The sequence below is a fragment of the Pollachius pollachius genome, assembly GCF_949987615.1.
Source record: "Pollachius pollachius genome assembly, chromosome: 4".
NCBI classification, from domain to species: domain Eukaryota; kingdom Metazoa; phylum Chordata; class Actinopteri; order Gadiformes; family Gadidae; genus Pollachius; species Pollachius pollachius.
The window spans coordinates 14,856,676-14,868,853 of NC_136937.1; the positions used below are offsets into that span (position 1 = coordinate 14,856,676).

A 12,178-nucleotide genomic window follows, 5' to 3' on the forward strand; every position below is an offset into this window, starting at 1 on the left:
AAAAACAACTTATTAACCGCGCTCATCTATGATCAATAATCGGCCCACTAAAATGTTTGGTAGTCCCCTCCCTTCCATTAATGTCGGGGAGATAAGCAAGCGGGCGGGGGAGAGGTGGGGTGAGATGATTCACCGCTTCGTTGACACGCTTGCAGAAGACGGCGAGAATGAAGACGGCGGCGATGGGCGGGGTCAGGTAGCTGGTGATGGACTGGATGTAGTCGAACAGCTGGCCGCTCTGCGCCGATTGGACGATGGGGATCCAGGCGATGCTCACGCCAATGAGGGCCAGCATGAACACCCTAGAGCACACACACACACACGCAAACACATGCAGAGGCACACAAACACACACACACACACATGCACAGAGGCCCACAAACACACACACACCCACACATACACACACACGCAGACACACACACACATACACACACACAAACACACACAGAGCCACACACAGAGCCACACAAACTCACAGATATGCACACACACACACACATGGAGACAAAGGAAAACCAAAAGAAGCACATTGTTCAGACCGAGAGACACCCAGACACCAGGAGATCCCCAGAGACCCGAGACCCCCTAGAGCAGCGCTTTACCTGCCAGCGACCATGAGCTCCTTCTCGGAGGCGGTGCGGCGGACCTTGGTGTAGATGTCCATGGTGAACAGGGTGCTGGCACTGTTGAAGATGGAGGTCAGCGAGCTCATCAGGGACGCCAGCATCACCGACAGCATGAGACCCCTCAGACCTGGGAGGAGGAGGAGGAGGAGGAGGAGAGGGAGGAGGGGGAGGAGGAGAGGGAGGAGGAGGAGAGGGAGGAGGGGGAGGAGGAGGAGGAGAAGGAGGAGGGGAGGAGGAAAGGGAGGAGGAGGAGGAGAGGGAGGAGGAGGAAGAGGAGGAGGAGGAGGAGAGGGAGGAGGGGGAGGAGAGGGAGGAGGGGGAGGAGGAAAGGGAGGAGGAGGAGGAGGAGGAGGAGAGGGAGGAGGAGGAAGAGGAGGAGGAGAGGGGGAGGAGGAGAGGGAGGAGGGGGAGGAGGAGAGGGAGGAGGAGGAACACAAGAAGTACATTTAAACCAGGGCAGAGAGTTTTGTGTGAGGTCTGCATTCCTAAATCTAATTTAGATTAGGAATCAAAGTTGTTGCCAGGCTTTCATGACACGCGAATGCCAGCGATTTTTATTGATTTCCTTTTATAGTCTTATAAAACAATGCCATTAATGGATCTAGGTGAAGAGTGCCTACAGATAGGCCGCGGACGGTGGGGGATTCAAACCCAGAACCTTCTGGCTGGGAGTCAAACACCCTACCCACTGGACCAGACCATCTCTCCCCTACAGGCTCCCCTGGACCCCAATGGGGGCTGAACCACGCACCGTTGGGCATGAGGTCCACCACCAGCTTGGGGTAGGCGATGTTGGTGCAGCCCACGCTGGCGTCACAGAACTTCAGGCATTCATCGGGATCCACGCACGCAATCTCGTCTGCAATAGAAAGACACAGTTAAGCTTTTTATTACACCAAGCGGGCTATCACACACACACACACACACACACACACACACACACACACACACACACTAAGTCTTCACATTAGTCTACAATCAATGCAACCATCAGTTTTGTTGAGCATCTAAAGAATAACATCAACCAACAGGCTTAATCAGCACGGCAATTATATGCTTCAAAATCCATTTACTCTTTTGAAGAAAGGCGAGAGAAAAAGGTGTAAAAAGTTGTATTTTGTCAGGACGGTGAAAAGGCAACTCAGATTCGAGTCCGTCCAATCTGAGGCCTCAACAAGCCCATGAACTGTACTAGAAGAATCCTGTGTCTGAAGTAAAGGGTCCCGGTGTGACGCCCACACTCACTGGGGTAGAGGATCCTGCTGATCATGCCAGGGAACACCATGAGGAACATGGGCAGGAGCTTCAGGTAGCCACACAGGATACAGCCCGCCTTCACGTGGGACAGGTTCTTGGCCGAGAGGCAGCGCTGGACAATCACCTGGACAGGAGGGGGGGGCGGGGAGGCCACACATGACAGAAAAGATAAGTGCACAGTCATACAGTCTGCTTTTGGTCTTATAGTCCTTTTATTATCCCAGGATCAACGTGTATAGGCATAAAAGGAGCACACACAAAATGAATGTTATGAGCGACACCGGTGTTTGCCCTACGAAGACACTTCTGTTAAAAGGGTCTGTTGTTTGTGTTTCACATCACAACATCTAATATATATGACAGTCATCTGAGGGCTGAAATGTCCTGTATTTTATTACATTGTTATAATACAGAATTATAGTTTATTTAGTGAAGTGTCTCTGTTAACCAATGATGTGCTTGCAGATCACCGCCTGAAGCAACATGATAAATCAAGAAAAATATGAAGTGATAGAAAGTGAAACGAAGATTATTTCTGTTGCTCATCTAGAGTCTGATAACAGACTTTCTCTTGAAACATATTAATTATAGGCTATTATAGTATAATAGTCTATAGATAGACTATTATACTATAATAGCCTATAATTAATAATACATATAATACAAAACACTCTTGGTATAATAGTCTATAGATAGACTATTATACCAAGAGTGTTTTGTATTATATGACGTTATTTAGTTTGAGGCTATAAACCGTCAGATAGCAGAGGATATGCACATGGTTGACAAGGCTAATCTGTGTTCCCTAGTACTGGGTCGGATTAGGTGCAGTTCAGATGTATGCTATCATCATGTTTCTTCCTTGCAAACGGGCTGATGCATTTATTGGTATTCGTTCTTATCTGAGTTACTGGCGAGTGCTTTTTCTGATCTAGAAGCCTCTATGACTATCACACTTGACTGAACTCAGCCTGGACAAACTAAGTATCAATTATTCAGTTGGCCATGTATACACAGTTTGTCGGGTTGAAGTAGTATTTATTTATTCATTTTGCCATTTCGAAGGTATTCAGCTATTGCGATTAACCCTATTTAATGCTATTGGGGAATAGGATACTTTTAGGGTGAAGGTAAGGGTGATCCAAGCTGAGAGGTTGTGGGTTTGATTCCCAATGCCAACATCCTTGAGCAAGATGCTTGACCACCTACGTGCTCAATATGACCGCAGCCAGTCAATAATGAACCACTGAATCAGGATGAGTGACTACAGGTTTATCTTTGAAAAGTATGGTAATGAGATCAGCTAATGTCGCTTTTCCACCGGCGGGTACGCTTCGGACCCAGCACGCCTCAGCCCAGTAGTGAGGGTGAGGTATAGCCAAGCCCTTACGGCTATCGTTTCCACTGCCGACAGTACCCTTATGGTAGGGCGTGGTTTAAGCCGGATGGCGATAACTGCGGCAGCTACGTAAGCATCGACACAGCCCGACACAGTGTAGCATGCTATTAAATCCAAGGAAAAAGAAGAACGCGACACATTTCCTAAATTAACAAAGCTTTTGCCTTTGTACAGAAATGCCTTGCGGGTACTGCGTTTGTTTGTTATTATCACCCTGTTGCACGGAACTGACGATTCTGTCGACCAATAGACGGACGGCACGTTGAGCTCGAATTGCCGGCACCCTTTCAGGCGTCTCAGTACCCCAACGGAGGAGTACTGCGAGACGGAAATGCGCCATAACATTCTCTGCTAACCACATGCTAACAGCATATACAGTCAGGTCACCTGATCCGTGCACCAGTACCAGGTGGCCTGGATGGTCAGTCCAAAGATCAGGCCTGGCCATGGCGGGTTTCCTGTGACGGCGTCCCTGAAGATGTGGAAGGAGTCGGCGTGGGGCTCGTAGCAATCCGCGCTGACATTACCGGTGACGTTGGGCACGGCCTGCATGTAGAGCCTCTGAAAGTCGTCATAGCTCCCCACCTCGTTAAATGCTGGGGTGGGAGAGAACAGAGTGGACAATGGACAGAGTCAGACCACCTGGGTTGTCGATGCATTTTGTAGAAATGGTAGAGATGGTAGACATGGTAGACATTGTATTTGTAGACATGGTGGAGATGGTAGACATGGTAGACATGGCAGAGACGGTAGAGATAGTAGAGATGGTAGAGATATTAGAGATGGGATTGCAGGAGGAGGAGGATGTGAATAATACCAGGATTAGACTTCATGCTATCTTTCACAATGATTTTGAATCCTAAAATGGGACAGGGAAGAGACCCGGGCACGCTTCAAGTTGGACAGCCGTGCCGGGATGGAGTCGATGTAGGACCAGGTGTCCATGCACCAGAGATCAGCGAGGGGCGTCAATAAGGAAATGATCAAGGTCAATGTCGGACCATTCATAAGTGGTCCCCTTATTAATACACTGGACGCGAACGTTGGGCAGTAAAGGGGTGTCCCGGAGGACACATTGCAAGCTTTTGACTGTCACGCTACCCGGGGTACGACAGCCCGATCCGACTTGCCGGCTTTACGGCGTTCTGTGGCTTTACCGCGTTTGTGTTTGTCTGTGTGAGAGATCATCCGTGAAAGAGATCGATCCTCAAAGGGAGATTGTGTGTGTTAATGCAGAGTTTGACACAGAAAAAAAAGAGCGAGAATAGAGTTACAAGGATTAATCGAACACATTCGAGTACATATAGGAGCTGATCATTTTTCCTTTTCATTTGTTTGTAAATGTGAAGGTGAAAGCTATCAGCAAATATTAATGTTAATAATCAACCCATAAGGAAATGTATGAGGTTAATTCAGCAGGCGCTCTCGTAAAATAACCCTATTATCAAAACTGCCTAGGTCCACACGATGACAGGGCTGAGTTCAGTTTTACTTGTTTTCATTTTTGTTTGATTTATTTTAAATGATTGCATCACGTTACCCAGGGTACGACTGCCCGATCCGACTTGCCGGCTTTACGGCGTTCTGTGGCGCAGCAAGATTGCCTGCACTGACTTGTGTAGTCGGATCTCGGCACACGGTAAACCTACCGAAGCCCATGAGGATGAAGGATCCCACCACCATGATGATGGTCTGCAGGGTGTCTGTGTAGATGACTGCGGCCAGGCCCCCTGAAAGACATCACGCCATGTGAAATGATGGATCGATTGACATGTTGTATCGGATCACAGTTAGAAAGTGGATAATAAAATGACGGACTAAATACTAAGTACAACGGTGTTGGATCATATTGGGATCACGTCTTAACGACAAATGGGAAAGCAAAGGTCACGTATTGTGTCCTTGAAATGGCCACTCAGTAACGTATAGGTCAGTTGAAGAGGCGTTTTTACAGCAGCTGCTGCTTATCGCAGAGCACAGGCAATTAACCATAATGTGTAGATAATGAGGCCAAGAGAGTCCCAGCTGAATAAAGGACGCACCAGAGCCATATACTTCATGGAGACTTTACCCTTTTAGTCATGGCACCTTAAGCATAGAAAAAATGGATAAGCCTTCCTGAGATGGTTTACTTTCAAAACATCAGGTCTATGTGACTCTCAGGTCAAAATCAGGACACATTATAATAATGATGCCATCCCATTGACCACGGAAGAACAGAAGGCAGACCTGTGACTGTGTACAGAGCAGTTATCAGTAGCAGACACACGACAGCCAGGTAGATGTTGAGTCCCAATGCTAGGTTGATGAAGATAGCCCCTGAGAACATGTCTGCCTGGAGGGAAACACACAAAACAATACTATTTGATTTTTGTTTGTTATTTTAGTTTCTTTGTTTTGCTGGGGAGAGAGGGGTGGGAGAACGACTACTGACATATATGGGCCACCTTCCGTCCAGGTTGATCAAGGTCAGTGATAAGAGTTATTGCCTGAACTCACGGAGATCTTGGTGAAGACATACAGGAAGAGGGACAGCACAGAGAGGTAGACGCGAATGCGCTGGCCTCCAAACCTTTTCTTCAAATACTCTGGCATGGTCACCACCTAAGTAGTGGGCAGTGTGGAGATAAATATTAAGCAGGTTTAAAATGTTAGTTGTACAGTTGGGATTACATTGGGATGAATTTGTGTGTTTTACTTACCCCGGCTTTGATATAGATAGGAACGAAGAGCCATCCTAAAATGACCACCACGACAAGCGCCTGAAACAGTCAAACAACCAACAATATACCAGAATGTTCTCATTGAGATTAGGTTGATTTAGGAGCTTATATCGGAGTATAATTTGCTAGATTTTAGACTGCTCCCTGCTAATTTCTGACCAACCAAGACATCTCTTCCCTGTTGGTTTGAGGAATACATGTTTTCTGTCAACACCTTTGCACATAGCGTTATCATCTGTCAGAGAACCGTAGGGCGGGAGGGAGCAAAGAGAGAGGAGATGTTGTTTGGGTTCTTTATTTAAAAAATAATTCTCTCTTCTGCTCTCTCTCTTTGCTACTCTCAAATATACCCTACAACACCTTTTAAGCCTGATTACATCGTCATTCCTTTACCTTGGGCCACACAGAACTGTCAAACATATCAATTAGCGTGGGAGATGACGGATATCAGAGGTGTAAGAGGTTATGACTACATTTGTGTACGAGGGTGATAGTGCCGTAATAAGGCACTAAATGTTCAATTAAAAATGGCCACTTACATTCCATTCAAATCCACCGATGGCTATCCCTCCCGCAGCAGCTGTACCGGCGATGCCAACAAAATGGCCGCTGCCGATGTTGCTAGCAAAAAGGGATGCTCCAATCTGTGGAGAACGTGTTCAACAATTAATAATATCGATATTTTGTTTCAGTTTTCCCCTTTATAATAGGATGGTCACTCTATTTAACTTATTTTATTATTTAGGTAATTTTAATATATATAAATATATATACACACCACACACGCAAAATAGATTTTCAACCACAGCATTTGTCTTCACAAATTAATTCACAAATCCTCTTGGTTTTCAAGGGAATAGGAATAACCCAAACAGGAATAACAAATCGGTCCTATTTGTGCTGTCACACATGAAAGTTAATAGGGCTATTTTCAACCATTGCAATTTTAAACAGCATCAGCAGGTTGCACCTTAATAGATAAATATGAATGAGCATCACCTGAAGTGTAAATCTCTCTATTTCAGATACTTGGCCAAGTGCTAACATAGAAGTATCTTCAGATTCACTTCAGTTGCAAGGATTGATATTCACACAAGTGCATATGATTGGTGCAGAAACCTACCGGCCACCACACCATGCTGCGTCCAGCCAGGAAGAATCCACCCACTGTGGATCGGTTGGTTCGAACCATAGCCTGCAATCAGCAAATAGTTAACATATATGTACAAATGTCTGTTATTTACTAATAGCTGCTGATTATGTTTGTTCATGCTGCTCTGCCTATACATATATTTTTGGTAATAGGACAGACACTGTACAAGTGATCAGTTTTGATGCATCCTATACTTTATTTTTTCTACTTTGAAAACTGAATCTGTCAAACAATTTCTGCCAGTGAAGCAAATAATTTGGGTTCCTTAGTCAATTGATTTAAGAGCTCCTGTTTAACTTAAACTTATTTATTATAGTTCCATGTATTATGTATTCATGTGATTACCAAAGAAGAAGCTATTTATGTTTTTTCTTTTTCTTTTCTTTTCTTTATTTATCTTGCCCTGATATTGGCCACCATATAGGAAGTAAAAAGGAATTTGGTTCTAAATCTGGTTAGGGATTAACTATATTGAGTAAAGGATTGTCCAAGGATTCAACAGAACGGTGTGAATGCCACCTTTTGTAAGAACGAAAAACTTACCCATACTCCCACTGCGAGAACAACCAAAAAGTAAATCACGATAACGGATATATCCGCTGCATTGTTGAGAACTACATCATTTTTACTTCTCTGCTGATGATCGCTGCGCAACCAGGAGAATCCAAAATAATCAGCACTCATTTTGTCTACAGAGTGGTCACACGGAGAGACTGGAGGGTTTGAGCATGGTAGCACAGGTAGTCCTACTTATATAGAACACCACACTGTACGTGTGCGTGCGTGTATGTGCGTGCGTGCGTACGTGTGTGTGGGTAAGTGAGTGTGCGCGCGTTTGTGCTTGTTTGCGTGCGTTCGTGTGTGTGTGCGTGCGTGTGTGTGTGTGCGTGCGTGCGTGTGTGTGTTTGTGTGTGTGACAGAGTTTGACACAGAGAAAAAAAAAACGAGAATAAAGTTACAAGGATTAATCTAACACATTCGAGTACCTATAGGAGCTGATCCTTTTTCCTTTTCATTTGTTTGTAAATGTGAAGGTGCAAGCTATCAGCAAATATTTATGTTAATAATCAACCCATAAGGAAATGTATGAGGTTAATTCAGCAGGCGCTCTCGTAAAATAACCCTATAATAAAAACTGCCTAGGTCCACACGATGACAGGGCTGAATTCAGTTTTACTTGTTTTCATTTTTGTTTGGTTTATTTTAAATGATTGCAAAACAAATTAACGCAAAACATTTGGGCCATAAATTATCCAATTTGAGAACTTTTTACATTGCTAACCCAAACTGTACAAGAATGAATCGTGAATAATGTAAGTATATATGTGATATTTTCTAGAAAAAACCTTCCTAATTCTCTGGCAATCAAAAAAAACTTATTTAAGACACCGTACGCCTCTAGGTGTGGATCTGTTAATTATTAGTCTGCCTTCGTTAAAGGACACAAATCATTAATATGTTGTAGCCTTGCGTTGTGATAGAATTAACAAAGATGGTAATGTATAGCCCACTACACGTTTTATTGTCGTTCTTACAAATATATGAAAAGTGATCATCAGTTACCTCATAAATAAATAAATAAATAAATAACTGAATTTCCTTTACTGCGTCATGAAATAGCAACGAGCAACCGCTAGGGGGCCCTGGGCAATGCTGCTCAGGAAATGCTATTGCGTAATCGTGCATGGATGTTACTTAGGTGGGTGGATGGCTGCCTGATAGAAAAATGTCTGCAATCTATATATGATAAGAGTATGTCTAGATACAAAATGGATAGTTTGTCCATTTGCTGCATCAAATACTTGGAACCGCTTAAACAGCGAAGAGATCAAGTTACTAAAGGTTTTGCATGGATATTATTGATTCTAGCGCCGGTCCTAAGCAGCATATGTATTTAGCAGCTTATTTGTACATTCACATTTATGTGTGAAGGTGTCAAACATCAGACATTGGCCCGGTTTTTTAACAGATTACTTGATCATAACTGCCAGATTTCCTTATGGGCTGGAGCATAATTTGTTAGGTTAAAATAAATGCAAGACCACATATTTAACAGTGTTTGGAGTTTATTTCAGTTTAAAAAAAAAAGTGACAATTGTAAGCAACACCTTTGCATCCTTTAAGTGAAACAGCACAGGAACATGGAAAGTTAGTAGACCAGAGACCCGACACAAACTCCCACACAGAAGGTACAGGTGGTTCCAGAAGCAGAGCACCTAAATGCATCACCACGGTTTACATTGTAGTTTAAAACATACAAAACATTCCTTTTCTTTTGCATTACAGACGTAAACTCAGGACTGACGATATCCGCACGGAACATCTGATGACCAGCTCGACCTGAATATCGACTTAACTTGTTTTGAGCAACATTAAGACTTTTTTTTGCTAAACCACTTTAGAACAGACGTAGGATTCTAGAAGGTGAGGGATTCTAGAACAGACAGGATTCTAGAAGGTAAGGGGTTCTAGAACAGAAGAAAATAAAGCACTAAACAAGAAACACGGAATGTAAAAATAAATAAGAGGCCACTGTGACTTTTTGATGGAAGGAGCGACGATCAACGGCATTATTTTCACTCCGAAACCAAGAAATTATTCAAAATACTCAAATTCAGGCCGCATTAGAAACAGAATAGACTTTTCCGTGAAAAGCTTTGCTGAATCCTGATGTGGACTAAATCTGGGAAAAGCCACCCCCCCATAATCAGATACATATTTTATTAACTCCATTCGGTAAACACGCCCCACATTCACAATTACACGTACCACTTTACAGTATGGATTATACTAGGCCTAATTTTTTATTTCCTTTCTTAATGCATCAACCATGCTTACAAATAGGAGCCCTGTGTAAAATAGACTAGCTTCTCTGTTTCTCCATAGGGGTGGGGCTAGTCTGTCCCAAGGTGGTTCTGATGTGAGTTTGAAGAGACACATAATTCCTTTGTTGCATTCCTATTAAATCAGAATGGTGCCACTTCTGATTTAGAAATTTAAATGGCACAACCAAAAAATAATAATGGAGGTGAAACATTGCAAAGAACTAAGAAAAAAAAAGTTAGCAAGAGGGATATGGGGCGGGAATAGGTAAATCGCTATTCTAACTAGAGAGCTACCCGGCGTGCGGAGAGCCACCGACCGCGGAGCCTCAGTTGTTGACCTCGACTCCCTCGCTGTCCTGCTGGTCGCTGGTCCACAGGGTCAGGTTGTCCCGGAGCAGCTGCATGATGAGCGTGGAGTCCTTATAGGAGTCCTCGTTCAGATTGTCCAGCTGACCGATGGCGTCGTCAAACGCCTCCTTGGCCAGCTTGCAGGCCTGCTCCGGCGCGTTCTGGATCTCATAGTAGAAGACGGAGAAGTTGAGGGCCAGGCCCAGGCGGATGGGGTGGGTGGCCGGCATGCTCTTGCTGATCTCGTGGGCGTCTTTGTAGGCGCCCTCGGAGGCCTCCACAGCGGCCCTCTTCTCGCTGGTTGCCACCTCGGCCAGGTAGCGGAAGTAGTCGCCCTTCATCTTCAGGTAGAACACCTTGCTCTCCAGCTGGTCTTCGCCGCAGCTCTTGATCAGGTACTCGTCGAGCAGGGAGAGCACTTCCTGGCACCGTGAATCAAGCTCCTTCTCGATCGTCTCCCGATAGGCCCGCACCAGTTCCAGCTTCTTCTCGTTGCCGTCGGTAACGGCCCGCTGCTCGATGCTGGAAGTAACGCGCCAGGACGAGCGCCGGGCGCCCACCACGTTCTTGTAGGCCACGGACAGAAGGTTTCTGTCGTCATTACTCAGAGGCTCATTCAGCTCTGTGACCTGAAATATAATATATACAAAGTAATTTATATTTATAACCTACACATTTGGTGCATACACCCACTAATACAGAAAGCCTACTAGACATGGGATTTATTCTGGGTTTCTGTTCCATCTTGAATGGTCGCCCCAGTATTTCCAGGTTAGTGAAGGGCCCCTCCCCTATGTGGCCCTAAACGTGGAGAGAGAGAAACCTGTCTGTTCTCTTAAAAACTGCAGTTGGGAGTTACCCGCATGCCTGCGGCCTCTCCGTGCATCGACCCTGCAGGGCGGCTCCACTACGCCCTACTTCGCTTGTCAGGACACTCATTGTTTGCTAGCAGGCTAGCTGTAGCAGCTAGCGTTAGCTTGCACTAAATCCAAAAGATTTACACGTATATACATATACTTAAAAATATATATTTTTACAAAATCGATTAAGTATGCGTAAATAACCAGCAGATTATAGTAACATTTCAATTGTATACCGATTAATACACGTACTGGTTAGATTCATGTCTTAGAATAGCGACGTCTTTGACTGCACCCGTATTGTTTGACGAGCGGGCTAGCAGCTAGCAGTTTGCTGCATTGACCAGCTGGCAGACAAAGCCAAGTGTTGGACGAAGCTAACGTTACTGCTAACGTGAGGACGCTACCGCTAACGTCAGGATGCTACTGCTAACGTCAGGATGCTAGCATTAGAAGACAGAATCGGGGCGTCACATGTATCTTTAATTCAACACCAGGACTGCTGGCTGCAGGTCATGAGGCCGGGTCACATTATCTCATCATAGCCACACTGTCAAGACGCACTGCTGCGGCGGTTCTCGGCGGATCGCACCTGCTTCATCGCTGCGGCCATGTCGTCGTAGCGCTCCGCCTGCTCGGCAAGACGGGCTCTCTGGATCAGCTGCTCCCGGTCCGCCATTCTGCTGCTGCTGCTGGGCAGAAGATCTGTTCTCCAAGCTGCTGGTGGTGGTGCTGTGATGAGGGCTGGGTCCGACCAATAGCTCGGATTCCGAGATGCGTGGATTAATGACGTATAGATTGGCCTTGTGGGACACCGTACTTTACGTGCAGTGGTTCTTATTCGACGCCTTACCCGGGTTGTCTAGGTCACCTCTCGACGACGCCGAGCAGTCAGTGCGGCTTCCAACCGCTGGTGATACGGGTTGTACGGTGCTGCGAGCGTCCTGTCAGTTCGGTCTGACTGCTGAAGGGAGGCGGACCGCG

General features: G+C 45.3%; 2 protein-coding genes across 2 annotated transcripts in view; both read right to left on the reverse strand.

Annotated features, from left to right (window-relative positions):
- slc5a1 (solute carrier family 5 member 1) overlaps positions 1 to 7,845 on the reverse strand; it is a gene marked incomplete at both ends in the record, with an annotated part of 9,491 nt that extends 1,646 nt beyond the window's left edge. Inside the window, 12 exons of the mRNA XM_079734671.1 lie at positions 134 to 302; positions 606 to 756; positions 1,381 to 1,488; positions 1,875 to 2,010; positions 3,673 to 3,881; positions 4,935 to 5,015; positions 5,515 to 5,620; positions 5,785 to 5,889; positions 5,988 to 6,047; positions 6,548 to 6,652; positions 7,132 to 7,203; positions 7,705 to 7,845. Coding sequence (XP_079590797.1) covers positions 134 to 302; positions 606 to 756; positions 1,381 to 1,488; positions 1,875 to 2,010; positions 3,673 to 3,881; positions 4,935 to 5,015; positions 5,515 to 5,620; positions 5,785 to 5,889; positions 5,988 to 6,047; positions 6,548 to 6,652; positions 7,132 to 7,203; positions 7,705 to 7,845 — 1,443 coding nt within the window. The remainder of the gene's footprint in view (positions 1 to 133; positions 303 to 605; positions 757 to 1,380; positions 1,489 to 1,874; positions 2,011 to 3,672; positions 3,882 to 4,934; positions 5,016 to 5,514; positions 5,621 to 5,784; positions 5,890 to 5,987; positions 6,048 to 6,547; positions 6,653 to 7,131; positions 7,204 to 7,704) is intronic.
- Positions 7,846 to 9,209: 1,364 nt separating this feature from the next.
- On the reverse strand, positions 9,210 to 12,178 carry ywhah (tyrosine 3-monooxygenase/tryptophan 5-monooxygenase activation protein, eta polypeptide). Its single transcript, XM_079734692.1, has 2 exons — positions 11,787 to 12,178; positions 9,210 to 10,963 (listed from the first exon to the last, which is right to left on the reverse strand). Exons 1-2 carry the CDS (start codon positions 11,871 to 11,873, stop codon positions 10,313 to 10,315), a joined length of 738 nt encoding a protein of 245 aa, XP_079590818.1. The 5' UTR covers positions 11,874 to 12,178; the 3' UTR covers positions 9,210 to 10,312.